The sequence below is a fragment of the Lissotriton vulgaris genome, chromosome 9 (assembly GCF_964263255.1).
Source record: "Lissotriton vulgaris chromosome 9, aLisVul1.2, whole genome shotgun sequence".
NCBI lineage: Eukaryota > Metazoa > Chordata > Amphibia > Caudata > Salamandridae > Lissotriton > Lissotriton vulgaris.
This window is the reverse complement of record NC_141697.1, coordinates 156,005,793-156,021,774: the sequence shown is the minus strand read 5'-3', so window position 1 is coordinate 156,021,774 and position 15,982 is coordinate 156,005,793. Positions and strand designations below refer to the sequence as shown.

The following is a 15,982-nucleotide window of genomic DNA, read 5'->3' as shown; positions in this document are numbered from 1 at the left end:
TCCTTATAGACCGCAGCTTCCAGGTTCAGAGAGGCAACCTCCTCTCTGATAGCATTGTCTTAGAACAGGGGGTACCTCAGGGCTCCGCCCTGAGCCCTACCCTGTTTAACCTTTATATGGCCCCGCTGGCGGAGGTGGTCTAATCGTACGGCGTAAAATTAGTATCTTACGCCGACGATACCCAACTCCTTATCTCCTTATCCCAGGCACCCACCTTAGCAGCCGCAAACTTTAAAACCTGTATGCAGGAGCTTGCAGGCTGGATGAACCAACACTGCCTGAAGCTCAACGGCTCAAAAACAGAGGTTCTTGTGATAGGGGGAAGCACGGCTAGTTGGACTCAGGACTGGTGGCCTCCCTGTTTAGGTCCTCTACCTACTCCTTGCAAGGAAGCAAAGAACTTGGGTGTCTGGGTTGATCCCACGCTTTCCTTTGACAGCCATGTCCATAAAGTAGTAGGGAAATGTTTTGGGGTGCTGAAGACCTTAAACCGTACTCTGGACCTTCTCCCTTTAGAGGCTCGACGCACTATGACCCAAGCTCTAGTCACCTCCCGTATTGATTACGGTAATGTGCTACTGTTAGGGACAACCGAGAAGAACATCAGAAGACTGCAGGTTCTACAAAACACTGCAGCGCGACTAGTCCTCAGGTTACCCAAAAGAGCACCCTCCAAGCCCACCTTGGCTGCTCTTCACTGGCTTCCTATAAAAAAGAGGATCCTGTTCAAAGCGCTACTACTATGCTACAGGATAACCTCTCAGAAAGCCCCTGAATACCTGAAGGATCTTGCCATTCCCTACGTGCCCAATAGAGCACTTCGTTCTATGGGAACTGGTCTTCTTAAAATCCCTCGGATAAATAAGGCCAGAATGGGAGGACGTTCCTTTCGCGCGTTGGCGGCCAAAAATTGGAACTCTCTCCCTCTGAACATCAGATTAGCAGAGACTGAGTCAATATTCAGGAAACTCTTAAAAACCCACCTTTATACCCTATAGGTCTTTCACTGTTTCTTTTCTGCTGCTCTCTCCACAGCGCGGGGACACGCCGGGATGGCGTCACCAGGCGCTTTATAAACCCCTTTATTATTATTATTATTATTATTATTTGAAACACTTTGCAAGGGCTATACTTGTGAATTTATAGTTCCCCAAGAAACTATGGAGCCTATACTGTATCTGACAAAAGAAGGGACGGGGCAGAGCATAGGGGTAGTTTTGTTTTTGGTACAGAAAGTGTGGGAGTCACCATCTTAAACTTGGGTGAACTGCCCATAAAACACAGTGGCAGTGCCGACCATGTTTTGATGTCCTTGCATCATGCCCATCAACTGGTGGATATTATGCTCTCATGCCAAGCACGCATCAATTTCAACTGAAACCCCCAGATATCGAAAGTTCTGCGCAGCCTTAGCAAAGGGCAGAGTTCACCTCTGGTTTTGGGGGTGGGTGGGGGATCATGAACACAGTAGATTTAGCCAAGTAAGTAAAAATACCTATTGTTTCGCCAAGGATTTGGATCATTTGAAGCGCCCTGGGGCCCCGTCAGGAAACTAAAACGTTGTCAGAATAAAGAGCTATCCTATCCAAAACCCCTTGACCCCACTCAAACCCCTGAATTTGCTCATCTATACAAAACCCTGGAGCCAACGGTTTCAGACCGATGGCCAAGAAAAGGGGACTGGGCATCCTTGCCACATTCCCCTCTGCATGGCAAGCAGCTCTCGTGTCGCAGAGCCCACCCGGACACAAGCAGTAAGGTTTGTGTATGTAAGTGATGAAGCAGGGTCCAAAATTAAGGCAGCTGAGAAGGATAAACCAATATGACTAGCCCACTGAATCAAAGGCCCTCTCCATATCTGCTAGGAGAATTGCCACCAGCATCCCCAGGCAGCCAAAGAGGGCTAATGCATTATACAGTCGTCTGATGTCTAGTGGCCCACCCTGGCATGATTCCCGCTTCATCCGGGTGGACCAGTGAGGAGATCAATGTCTGCCAGTGTCTTGGCTCTGATTTAAACCTCCGTATGGAGGTGGGAGATTGGATGATATGAGGAACAAATATCTGAGTGACGTCCAGGGTTGTGGATTATTATTATGTTCGAGGCATGTGGGCTGCTGAATTCATATCTGCATAGATCGCCGCCTAGTGTTGGGTCCGGATGATCGCACATTGTTGTCCTGGAAGAGTCTTCGAAGTATCACGTGATAGGTGGCTCCTCCCCTGGACTACAGTGCGCATGGGCATTGACTCCATCCTCCGATTGTTTTTTTCCGCCATTGGGTTCGGATGTATATTGGTTCACTCTAGTCGGAATCGATATGAACTTTCTTAAGGCCAAAAGGTCTTTAGTTTTCTCGTCAGTATATTCTTGCGTTCGGTGCCTGATTCTTCCAGCTCGGTTCTGAGCTGGATTCCAGAGACCCGCGTGCTTTCGACGCTGAAGGCCCAGTCGACGCCAAAGACCTTATCGACGGACCATCATGGACCGGAGTCCATTCAAGAGATGTCCCGTGTGCAACTCCAAGTATCCCCACATCGACGTCCACCCGGTGTGCAACAAGTGTCTGTCGCCGGATCATGATGAAGCCAGTTGCATGACTTGTTCCCGTTTTCGATCCAAGAAGATGCTTAAGCCTCGATGCGCTGCGCGCCAGGAGGCCCAGCAGACTGCACCGGCGCCTGTGGACATCTTCGATGCCGGGGATGATGAGGGAGCTCACCGGGAAGTTGGTCAAAACTTGTTGAATCCCGCGTCGGAGGCCGACTATGACTATGACGCGGACGCTGAAATGTTCGAAGCGGAGGAAGTAGTCTACGAGGTAGGAGATGACGATGGGGCCTTTGGGGCCATGGAGGATAGCTCGAGCGAAGAGCTAACTCAGACTGACATTGGGACCGAAACGCTTCAAAAGGCTCAGGTCGAGGGATCGCCACAAGGCCTTACCCAAGATCTTACGATGGGTTCTACGGCCCTGCCTTCGGGCTCGGCTACGGACATTACTATTGAGCCGCACCCTGCAAAATCGAAACCGAAAGTAAAACCAACGGTCTCGACGCAAGCAAAAGCACTGGTGCTCCCCTCGAAACCTAAAGTGCGCATTACTTTGGTCAGATCGAAGGCCTCGGAGCCGTCGGCGCCGACGAAGCAGAAGTGTGGTCGATCCGAAGACACAGGTCAAGGGCGTCGAGACTAAGTCTGCCACGCCGAAGACTAAGGTCAAGGTGGTCGAACCGAGTAAATCGGCGCCGAAGGTGGTCGACACAAACAAGGGACTCGGTGATCCGAAGGTTCTCGAGACTCCGCGTCAACATGACCAGGCCAAAAGGGGCACAACCCACGAGGCCACGTCTGGTGGTGCCTCAGACTCCCGTCGACTCGGCGCGGCAGTCAGCCGCTTTGTCCAAGCAGGTGGCGAACTCCCTAAAGCGCATCAAGGAGAAGACCTCGACTGTCGGCCCGAAAGATCCTCCACCTTCGAAGCCGGTCGAGAAACCTCAAAAAGCGTTGACGCCCATTCACTTCACGCTGCCGCCGAAAGTGGCGCCGAAGGCTTTCACCCCTAGGATGGGCGCCGGCGTGCCCGAGAAGGTGTCCTCTGTGCCGAAGTAGACGACAGTGGTCCCAACATTAAAGCATCGACAATCTTCGTTGGAAGAACAAGAACATTTTATCGATGCCGAAATAGGCAGACTTTCCCTCCATAAACCGGAAATTGCCCCGGAACAGCCAATGGAGTCCTATAAAATTCCTTTGAAGAAAAAGGATTCCACTTCAACTCCTGTTCTTGTGGAACCCATTTCTCCACATGGCCATGATGTCTCACCCACTTACTCTGATGTGGACGCTGGGGATGATGATGATGAAGAGTACAGCTATCCTCACTACACCGACCCTGATGATACCAATGAACCCTGGGCAGCTGGTGCTGACCCAGGTGATCCTCACTCTACCCCAGACACTCAACTCTATGCTGTAAAAACGTCGCCTACAGAGGATTCAGCGGCGTTTAATGCCTTCATTGAAAGGGCAGCTAAAAATCATGACGTCCAGCTCCATGCTGACTCCATTGACGTGGACTTTCTTTTTGACACCTTTTCCGTCTCAGAGAGAACTGTCAAGACTGCCTACGTTGAAGGGTGTCTTACAACATGCTGGGGAGATCTTTAAAGAGCCTACCAGAGCCAGGGTGATAAACCCTAGGATTGAGAAGAATTATAAACCGGCGCCTATTGACCCTACGTACATCAAGGGACAGTTGCCCTTGGACTCTCTTGTTGTTTCAAATGCCCGGAAGAGGGCTAATTCTCACACAACGGGTGATGGTCCTCCCCCAGATAAGGAATCTAAGGTGTTTGAGGCATCAGGGAAAAGGGTGGCAGCTCAAGCGGCCAATATCTGGCGCATTTCAAATACACAAGCACTTCTAGCGAGATATGACAGGGCACACTATGACACACTGGAGACCCTTTTGCAGCACCTGCCAGACGAATACAAAGAGGCAGCTGAGATGCTCATCCAAGAGGGGAAGCTAATATCCAATGCTTCCATTAAATGTGCACTGGACACGGCTGATACCGCTGCCAGAGCTGTCAACACTAGCGTCATGCTGAGACGACATGCCTGGCTCAGAATTTCGGGATTTAAGCCAGAGATACAGACCACCATTCTTAATCAGACAGTAAACCCTGATCATCTGTTTGGCCCAGAGGTGGACACCACCTTGGAAAAGATTAAAAAGGACACTGAAACTGCTAAGTCTATGGGGGCCTTGCAGTCCCAGCAATTCAGAGGTGGTTCTTTTCGTCGCTCAAGAATTGAGGTGATTCCAGAGGCCTGCTCTCCCAAACCATGCAGTACTACAAAGGCAACACACAGTCCACATACACCAAACAAAGTCCAGGTGGATATCGTGGAAACAGTGCCAAAGGCAGGGGTCGTGGAAACAACAACTCCAGATCCTCTGCCACTAACAAACGGTGACGCCTTGTCACTGCCCCCGACCACGCAACACCTGCCGGGGGGGCTGGGGGGGGGAGGAGACTTCAACAGTTCCTGCCAGTCTGGAAGTCCATCACCACAGACAGGTGGGTCACACAGCTTATACAGTACGGTTATTGTCTGGAGTTAATATCCACTCCACCCAACATACCCCCAAGACACTGTCCTATGTCCGCCGAGCATTTGCACTTATTGCAGCAGGAGGTCCTCGTCATGCTGCAAAAAGGGGCAATCGAGGTCGTGCCTGTGGAATAAAGAGGCACAGGAGTTTACTCACTGTACTTCTTGATACCAAAAAAGGACGGGTCCCTCAGACCCGTACTGGACCTCAGACCCCTCAATCAGTGCATTCTATCAGAGCACTTTCACATGCTGACCCTACAGCAAGTACTCCCGTTGCTCAATCAGGGGGATTTTCTCGCAACTTTGGATCTAAAGGATGCGTATTTTCACATTCCACTGCACAGTCACACAAAAAATACCTCCGGTTCACCATCCAAAACCAGCATTACCAGTTCAAGGTTTTGCCTTTCGGGGTCACCACAGCACCCAGGGTGTTTACAAAGTGCCTGGCGACGGTGGCAGCGCACTTAAGGAGACAAAATATTCACGTCTACCCTTATCTGGACGACTGGCTCATCCAGGCACGGTCGGCCCAGTAGTGTGCCGCCCACATGTCCCTCACCATTCACCTTCTTCACGACCTGGGATTCTCACTGAATTACCCAAAGTCCCACCTGCAACCCGCCCACATACGGCAGTATCTGGGTGCGACGTTAAACACTCTGGCAGCCACAGCACAGCCAAATTCAGTGAGGGTCAACAGCATTCAATCGCTGATACAAAGATTCAGACCTCAACACTTGCTCCCAGCGCAAGTTTTCATGCAGTTGATAGGTGTGATGGCCTCCTGCATCTCCTTAGTCCCGCACGCGAGGCTACATATGCGTCCGCTTCAGGAGTGCTTAGCACGTCAGTGGATCCAGGCTCACGGACAGTTGAAAGACCTAGTGTTGGTGAGCGGTTGGGCATACAACTCTCTGCATTGGTGGACTCCACGAAACCTTTGCAAGGGACGACCGTTCCAAGAGCCTGTGCCACAGATCATCCTGACGACAGACGCTTCTCTCCAGGGATGGGGAGCTCATGTACTCCATTACACTGTGCAGGGACTATAGACACCACAGCAAAGGAAGATGCACATCAATGTTCTAGAACTGATGGCGATCTTCATGGCACTGAAAGCCTTCAAAGTACATCTGTGCAACAAGGTCGTGTTGATCCGGACGGACAACATGACGGCCATGTACTACATTCAGAAGCAGGGAGGAACACACTCCAGTTGTCTCATGTGGCTCAGAGCATGTGGAAGTGGGCCATTCAGAGAAACATCTTCCTCATGGCAGAACACCTCCCAGGCAAAGACAATCAGATGGCGGACCTGCTCAGCAGGTACAGTCACCAAATGCACGAGTGGGAGATACATCCATCGGTACTCCACCCGTACTTCCAAAGGTGGGGTTATCGAGAGATAGACCTGTTCGCCACAAAGGAGAACACAAAATGCCAAAGCTTTGCCGCCAGGTTTCCACACCCCCAATCGCAAGGCAATGCGATATGGATGAACTGGCCAGGCAAATTTGCGTACGCTTTTCCCCCAGCACCTCTAATACCGCTGGTGGCACGCAAGCTGAAGCAGCACTCGATGACTCTCATCCTGGTTGCTCCAACGTGGGCTCGCCAACCATGGTACACCATGTTTCTGGAACTGTCCGTGGTACCGCATCAAAGGCTGCGCCTCACACCCAGGCTTTTGACGCAGAGCCATGGCGACATTCAGCATCCAGATCCGCAATAGCTTAACCTGGCGATCTGGCTCCTGAGGTCTTAGTTTGGCTACCTCAACTTACCTCCTGACTGTATGGACATCATCCGGGAGGCAAGGAAGCCCACCACCAGAGCATGCTATGCGGCGAAGTGGAAGCGGTTTGTCATTTATTGTGCATGCCACAACATTAACCCGCTGGATGCATCCATTCAGAACATAATTTGTTATCTCTTACATCTGTACAAATGTAATCTGGCCTATGCTTCCATTTGCATACATTTATCCGCAATGGCTGCTTATCTCCAAAACAGACAGCACCTCTCACTTTTCAGGGTGCCTGCCATTCAAGCCTTTCTGGAAGGACCCAAACGTGTCATTCCCCCGCGGACGCCACCAGCTTCGGAGTGGAACCTCAATGTGGTCCTCACCAGGCTGATGGGTCCCCCTTTTGAACCACTGCATTCCTGCGAGATTCAATTCTTGACATGGGAAGTGGCTTTCCTTATAGCGATTACATTGTTACGACGAGTTAGTGAACTCCAGGCACTAACTATCCAAGAGCCATTTATTCAAATTCACTCTAACAGGGTGGTGCTTCGCACTAACCCTAAATTCCTTCCTAAAGTAGTGTCTCAGTTTCATATCAACCAGACTATAGAACTACCTGTGTTCTTCCAAAATCCAGAGTCACTGTCGGAGAGAATGCTCCACACACTTGACGTTAAAAGGGCCCTAATGTATTACATTGATAGGACCAGGGATTTTAGGAAGACTAAACAACTCTTTGTTGCCTTTGCGCCACAACACAAAGGTAACCCCATTTCCAAGGCTGGTATAGCCAGGTGGATAGTTAAATGTATTCAGATCTGCTATCAGAAAGCCAAGCGCACTCCCACCATTCCACCACGGGCCACTCCACCCGCAAGTTGGGGGCCTCCATGGCTTTCCTTGGAAATATCCCTTTGGAAGACATATGTAGAGCAGCCACATGGTCTACCACACACACATTTACAAAGCATTATTGTGTTGATGTGCACTCCAAACAGCAGGCAGCTGTGGGGCAGGCTGTTCTAAAACACTTTTCCAAACTGCTGCAGCTGGCACGGGCGGCCGCCGCTAATGGAGGGACTGCTATGTATTCTATGACAGATATGAATTCAGCAGCCCACATGCCTCGAACCGAATATTCTACTTACCAGTATGCATCTGTTCTTGGCATGTAGGGCTGCTGACATTCATATCGCCCGCCCTCCTCCCCGGCGCCTGTAGCGGCTGCAGCGTTCACACATACTTCTAGCATGGTCATCATTCACTTAGTTTCACTCCATCTTGGCCACAATGGCTAAAAACAATCTGAGGATGGAGTCGATGCCCATGCGCACTGTAGTCCAGGGGAGGAGCCACCTATCTCGTGATACTTCGAAGACTCTTCCAGGACAACAATGTGCGATCATCCGGACCCAACACTAGGCGGCGATCTATGCACAGATATGAATATCAGCAGCCCTACATGCCAAGAACAGATGCATACTGGTAAGTAGCATATTCGATCGGTCTTACGTAAGACAAGGGGGAAAATCACTTTTTTCACAGCTTCTGCTTGCCCATGTAAATAAATAAAAAAATTCTCTTGGGAAGCCATTGAGGCCAGGCATTTCCCCAGAATTTAGGTGACCTAAGTCTGTCCGATATACCCTGTAGCGATTGCCTCTCGTTTACAGTATTGGTCTGGAGGGGAAGATCATGCCCAAAGTCTTCTATCGGTGAAGTCGGCAAAACATCCAGTTGGTCATATCATTCAGAGTAGTAATGTGAAAATCATTGGGCGATGTCCCCCTCCCCACTGACCTGTCTGGCATAGGACCAGAGTATGCATGCGTAGATTGGAACACAGCCGGGGGTGCAATGTGCTCGCCTTGTCTCCCCACTGATAGGTGTCTGCAAATCGATACAAATGGCCCAGGCTTTGTCAAAGTATGTGCTTTTGGACCACTTGAGCGTTGGGAAGCTCCCTTCGTAATCCTAATCTACTAAGCAACTGACCTCTAAGAAACCACCTAGCATTCAGAAAGCAACTTAAAACCTGGATATTCGACAAATAATTCCCCACCCTCTTCCAAGCGCCTTGAGACCCTCTGGGTATGTAGCGCGCTATATAAATCACTTGACTTGACCTCTAGGTCTACCGGACAGGACTTGAAATCTCTAATCATTTGTTGTTTCTAACTTTTTTTCTTATCCGTTGTCTAGCTTATAATGACACCTCTGAGTGTGGCTTTAAAGGGCTCCCAAACAGAGCCAGGAGATCCACGGAGTGTTTGTTTTGTGTGAAGTATGTGTGTAAGAAAGTACCCTCTTTTTGCATGGTTTCCCCCACTTTTAGCCAAACTGCTGATGTACTTTGACTGAGTGTGCCCCGGGTTCCTTCCAAACAGGTACCCAGGGCCTATGTTCTTTCCCTAAACTACATTGAGGCAAAACCCATTTGGCACTCTTTGGCCACATGTTAGTCCCTTGTAAATGGTACCCCAGGTACCTAGGGCACTGTGGCCAGGGAAGGTCTTAAAGGGCTGCAATACTTTCTGTGCCACCCTTAGAGGCCCTGTACCTTCTCACACTCACTCCCCCTCTTCTCCCCCCCTCTCCCTTTCTCCCCTCTCTCCCTGGCATAGGACAGCCTCCCCTCTAGCTGGGTGCACTATACCAGTTGTGAGGGTACATGTACATGAGCCCTGTACCCCTACGGTGTCTAAACCAATTCTTAGACATTGTAAGTGTAGTATTGCTATTAAGAGTATATGGTGCTGGGAGCACCATAATGGCATTACTGGAAACTGGGAAGTTGGGTATCAAACTTCTCAGCCCATTAAACTCACACTGTTGCCAGTGTGGGATTTAATGAAAAATTCACTCAGAGGGCATCTTAGAGATGCCCCCTGAAAAACTATCCAACTCTAGTCTCATGGCTGAGTGGTTGCTCGCCATTTGCCACCACCAGGCATGTTTCAGGACCTTTGGGTCAAGAGCTGCCTGCTCTTGAAGGTCTGAAACAATGCACATCCTGGTACCAGGTGCCAAGCCTCCTCCCCCAGGCTTCAGGGTCCATGAAGGGGAAGCTTCAGAGGCTGGCTGCCTTTGTGAGCTACCCCAGCCCTTTGCTGCTCCCAACAACTGGCTTCCACCTGTTCTGACCCACACTTTGTGTGGGAGAATCCGTGGGAAAACTAAGTGAGGAAGGGAGGTGTGCTCACCTTTGCCAACTCCACTCAGGTGGGGGGAGGCGAGAGGAAGCACAACTCTGTCCTCCCCATCTTGCAGGTGGGGGCCACCAGAGAGGCATATCCCCACCTCCCACTGAAGGATGGCATAATAGAGTGTGTACTTATTGGTGTCTGATCCAGTAGCCAGTCCTCCTCCATCAACCTCTGCAGCCCCATGGCACCGCCGTCAGGTTTGTAGAACTGTCCAGCATTTGTTTGCTCTGTAGTGATACCTTTTCTTTGCCCATGATTAAGGCTGGGTTATGTGGCCGGTTTCTCACCCATCTGTTGTGACACGCTAGCTCCTGTGGAGACCCAGGGTGGCATGAGCAGCCACAGTAGGGTGGTTCAACCGGGGGGGGGGGAGGAGGGTTGGCTGGAAGTAAACAATCCGCAGTCCCACCACACCAAGGTAGGGCCTACCGCAAGGAACTGCACAGTGTTCAGTACCTTCATGCCTTAACAGACTGTCCCCCGCGGGGGATGCATACAGGGGTGCAGACCACAGTCAGTCACCATAGGCTCATCACACACTACTAAGCCTGATGTAGAAATCTGCTCTTACCTCTTCTGCTGGCTCTTACTGTCAACAGTGTTGGGATCCTCCGGGGCCTTAAAGGTTTCCCTCAAGTTACTGTCCTGCACTAGGGCAGCCGCTGGGTCACTTCTTGATCTGGGCTTCGCCCATTAGTTCATCACACAGGCCCCACCTGCCCCAACAGCACAAAACACCTTACAAGGCTAGTGGTCTACAGAGGGCCCTGTGCTGCCCCTCCATACCAGCTGCCCTCATTACTCTGCCACCTGAGCCTGCCTTTCTGCTGATACTTCACCGGACCTTCCTCAGCTCCGGGCGAGGTGTATGTCACAGGCGTCACCTCCCCTGGCTTCCACGGCACCCAGATCCACACTGGCACCATCAGGAGGTTCTCTTTAAACAAAAAGAGAGGTAGGGAAAGTAAACTGACACTCTTAATCCCCGGTTATAATCAATAAACAAGTAAAGAGTGTCTAATGGTTACACTAAACCACATATAGGGAGCAAAAGAAGGGAACGGCCTGACTTAGGACGTTAAAGAAAGCCCTCGCTCACCACCTGGTGATGACATGCTTCATCATCGGGCTCCACCAAAGAGACCGAGTGTCTCTTTGGTGTGCTACAACGCCAGATCTACTGCGGAGCAGGTTAGTGAGATTTGGGACGTGTTTGTGCAAACTAAATTAATGAGTGGTGAAGGTAATAAAAATATCAGTAGTGTATCAAAAAACTTTATTCTATGATCGCTAAAGACATTACTTAAAATTTATGTGTATGGAAGCAGTCCACAATTAGTTGAGTGGTAGATTCCTAGATATCAGTCGACCTGTTTCTTGCCATGAAACGGTGTGATTTTACCAGGCAATTCATCAGGACTAAAAGTGTGTAATAAACCCTGGCGGTATGGACACTCTAAGGCCCACCCTTACCTAGGGACGTGAGAGTAAAAAAGAAGACAGTGAAAAAAGTGCAAAAAATATTCGGAAGAAGGAACAGTCTCCCTAATCACTCCTGGTTTAGGAGGCTTCAACTTTACGGTTTCTGCACTTTGTTGGTGTTAAGGAAGAACACCATGGGTCACAGGAGGGGGGTGGGAACGTAATTGGCAGACCGCCCTCGACGCTCGGCACCCTCAGTGTACCTGCATCACCAATCTCGTTTTTAACAGTGTCCAGCACATGAACTTCAAATTGCTACCCTGGGCACTTGTACTGGTAGTAATTGAACTGTCCAGTACTAGGGCATATCTACTCATGCATCTATGTCCACACATAGTATAGTGCACCCTACCCAAGGGCTGTAAGACCTGCAGCAGGGGTGGCATACCTATACTGTATGCATTTTCTGTAGGCATGGCACCTAGGGATGTGAGCCACATTTTGTTTTCAAATTTATCTGCACCAAGATATGCAGCCTGCACTGGCAGTCTGCATGCCTTGGGTGAGGAGTCACTTAGGGTGGCACAATACATGCTGCAGCCCTTAGGGACCCTTTTTAGCTTCTTGCCCTAGGTGCCAGGGCTACGACTTACTAGGCACTTACAGAGGGGGGTGTTACAGGTATTGCCAGTTGGGGAAACAATTGTACAGTTTAGGGAAAGAGATCTGTTACCGGGGACCTGGATAGCATGAACCCAGTGCACTTTCTTAAAAAATAGTATTGAATACCAGGCAAAAAATGGGTATGACCTTATCAAAAAGGGGCACTTTCCAACACAGCTGTTTTGAAATAAAATTAAAATGTGTCCATTTAAACTTTAATTGTATTTCTCGTCTCAATCCGCAGGTGTTTAGCCTTACATTTTATACACCGGTTTTTATTGAGACAGTTTTTTAGGTCGAGCCTAGTGCAGCATGCATGTGCTGCTCTATGGAGAGGCTTCTTATAAGCACTCCTAACTCCCTAGAGACTTCTTCGTGTGATTTGGTTAGCACCCACACATTTTATTGGCCATTGCATGTGGCTTTCAATAAGAGCACGCAAATGGCCAACGGCGGCTGTATGTCTCGCTTTTTCTGTAAACGTTCACTCCAATGGTCTTTGGGTCACAGGAGCGAGCAGAGCGAGCAGCGGCCTGCAGTGTGCCAGCTGCATTCCTGGGTCATGTTACTAATTAACCCAGCGCGGTCACTTTCACTTTAGCGTCCGCGCTTGTTTTGTTTGTAATATCTTGTTCTATTTTGTTTTCCAAAGCCGCTTTTCCTGAGGCTGCTAGAGTCCGGGATCTGTTTGCCAATACTTCCCTGCTGATGATGGCTTAATAAGGTCTATTACTGTGTGTTTTTTGTTCAGGTTTGTTTCACTGTGCCGCCTAATTTCCCTTTGTTGTAGAAAAGCAATCTGCAGTGTATTACTTGCTTGGCTGAGGCCTTGATATTCCCTGCAGTGATGCTCCGAAAGCTAAGTGAGCGTTTGACATTTCAGCTGACCTACACTATCTAACCTACACTATCGCCGGACTCCCTCCCCCTAGCCCCAGGCATTTACATTTGAATCGGCCAATAGTCCCAGATGAGATTGTAAAGGCAGCAGGAGGCAGGGGCCCCCTTGAAATTCTCCTGAAAAACAAAAGTTAGTTGTTAGCTGCTTTTCTTCTTTACCTTCCTGCACCCACCCCTTAATCTCCCTCTCTTCCCCCCCCCCACTCCAAGAAAGGCTCGCCTCCCAACAGGAACCAAAAGAAAGGAGTATGTACAGTGCACTGTGTGCTGACCTGTGCATCAGTTTCAGATAGGCTTGAGATAAAAGGCGTGCAGATGTCCAGCATTTACTGCGGCTTTCACGAGCGGTTTCAAAATTGAGCGAATTATTAGGCCTTTAAATCTTGCTGCTTGCCTGTTTTGCATGAGTATTTTTTTGTTTAGCAAGTATGTTCTTCCTGTGTGTGATATGGGCTTTTGATTTATATTCATTTTTCTGTCGTTTTTCCCCCTCAAGAATATACATTTGTTTTTACGTGGGGCTGTTATTTTTTTTACATTTTAAGGCATAATAACATAACAATGGGGAGGCAGAAACAATTTAAGGAGACCCCATTAACTGAAAACTACAAAGAGCAGCACTTCTCAGTACAACCAGCTGCGTGCACCGCCTGACCCACAGCCCGCCGACTGTCACCAAATTCGCCCGCCTGCCCAAAATCCAGTGCTCCACCTTCAACCCAGATAGAAACATATCATAGAAGCGCCTTAGTCAGGGAATGCCGTGCAACCGCATCATTAGTTTCACTTTCAGACATGACGGTCACTGATGTCCTATTGCAAAAGCTTGCATAGTATGGCGTTGTATGGGTAGTGTTTATGTAGCTCCTTTATTTCAGGGGAAGGGTTGTCCCTTCCACCACTACGTTCCCGTTTCACTCTGCCTTGCCCGCTGGTATTCATCCCCAGGTGAGCAAGCGACTCCTTTTTGGCGCTTGTTCAGATAATTCCCTTTTGTTGCTGCTTGTATGTACATCTGCAGGTCCCAAAGGCGAGACCTATTTGCTATGCCAATGCTAGTTTCTTCTGTACTTCCTGCAAGTTTTGTACCCAGTCAAATTCGATGTATTGTGCTAGGAAACCTTAAAATTCGTAGTGTGAATTATTGGGAAAATTACTTGAGGAAAGGGAATGCTGTGTAACAATTACTGATGAGCTGATTAACATTCACGAGGACAACTTCAAACTTATGACTTGTCTCTTTTGTAAGCTCACATTATTGTAGTGTTTTTTACAAGTCTAGGTTACCAAGTCATGTCACTAATGCACTTGTTACCGCTCTCATTATAGCCTTAACCAGTCTTTACTGCCCCTGTTGTTACAGTGCCTTTTCTGCCCTTTACAATACCATGTCTCCACCCAGAGACCTCATCTATTCACACAATGCTGTTCTTCTTTATTATGTGTGTTCCTTCCTATTTAATTGACGCATTTGCTTAATGTGACCCTACATTTTTTCAGCTTAATTTCATTTGTCTCCTCTTTAAATATTGCTGGGTGATTCAGTTTATAATGGAAAACATCTAGTTTTAGAGAGACTGGGGTATTCAAGACCTTCCTACTTCCAGTGTATGTCTAGGAATGGCGACTGTTTTAACTCTACAGCTGTCAAACCTTTTGAATGAATTTCCAAGTTAGTCGCATAAAAGTGAAAGTAAAAATAAATGTGCAGATTATAATGATGTTTCTTATTTATTGCTTACAGGCAGAGTAAGTCAGACTGATCAGGGCTCAGACATGTTGAATCCCAGTGCTCCCCAAGACAATGCAATCAGTGGCAAACCAAGCACAGAGATGACCGATATAGATAGACAATATGCAGATTTCACTTCAGAGATTATGGAAGTCATAGAAATGGAACAATCTCCTGAGAACTCGGAGATCAATAAAGACGATCTGGGGGAAGAGGCCGGAGAAGAGCCTGGAGACGAAAGTGCATGTGAAATTCCTACACCTCCCCAACCTCCTCCTGAAGAACTTATTCCTTTTCCCACCGAATTTGGCACATATTGGAAGGTTGTGGAGGACAACAGTCAAGACTTTACAGGATGGACGTACTTGCTACAATATGTGGAGCAGGAGGTTAGTAACCAAAATAAATTGAATTGCATTTTATACCTTTTATCTTGTGCTCTTGGATGCTTGTAGTCAGATTGTTTCGCATACATTTTCGGAAATGTCTCATTTAGTTAGCATGTAAAGTGAACCTTGCCAGTTAGTGTTAAAGGTCCTTGAGGTTTTGTAGACATATAATAACATAGGAACCGGCAACACTTGTGATCTTTTCCCCTGCAAGTTATTTGAAGCTCACACATGCAAAACTGCCAATTTACAGATCACTCACACGAGACCTACCTTTTATGGGACACTGTTTAACAATTTTCCAAAAGTCTCAGTTAAAATGTTTTTTTATCAAGTGCATGCACATCACCTCTTTAAAAAAAAAAAAAAAAAAAAAAAATATTGTAGTGCAAGGTAAGTTTGACTTTTGTGTGTCCACACTCCTAAATTGTGTTGGAAAAGTCATGTTTACGCAGCTTTACGAAGGAAAATTGGGACTGTATGCTGCACTGGCCATGCTTTAGGATAGTCCTGGGTAAACTGATAAGTTGGCTTGACATCAACTGATAGTCTTCCTAGTTAACACCAACATGGGACTGAATTCGGGACCTACATCTGAGTAATCAAATGCTTAAAATACTGTTTTTTTTAAATAATAACATCTAACTTCGTCTCAGTGGGATTTCATACAAGTAGTTTTAATGCACATTTCAGTACATGTCCCCCATAAAGACAAAACCTTCTGTTCATGAGTTAATAAAGTAATTGAGCTGGAACATTGGCCTATCATACCCCAGAGCGACTGCACTGAAT

The 15,982-nt window shown here is 48.2% G+C and overlaps 1 protein-coding gene across 1 annotated transcript in view; it reads left to right on the top strand.

Moving 5' to 3' along the window:
- The window catches only part of PRPF39 (pre-mRNA processing factor 39), a 508,214-nt gene that overhangs the window by 117,124 nt on the left and 375,108 nt on the right, over positions 1-15,982 (top strand). Inside the window, exon 3 of the mRNA XM_086937261.1 lies at positions 14,814-15,190. Coding sequence (XP_086793387.1) covers positions 14,846-15,190 — 345 coding nt within the window. The 5' untranslated portion in view covers positions 14,814-14,845. The remainder of the gene's footprint in view (positions 1-14,813; positions 15,191-15,982) is intronic.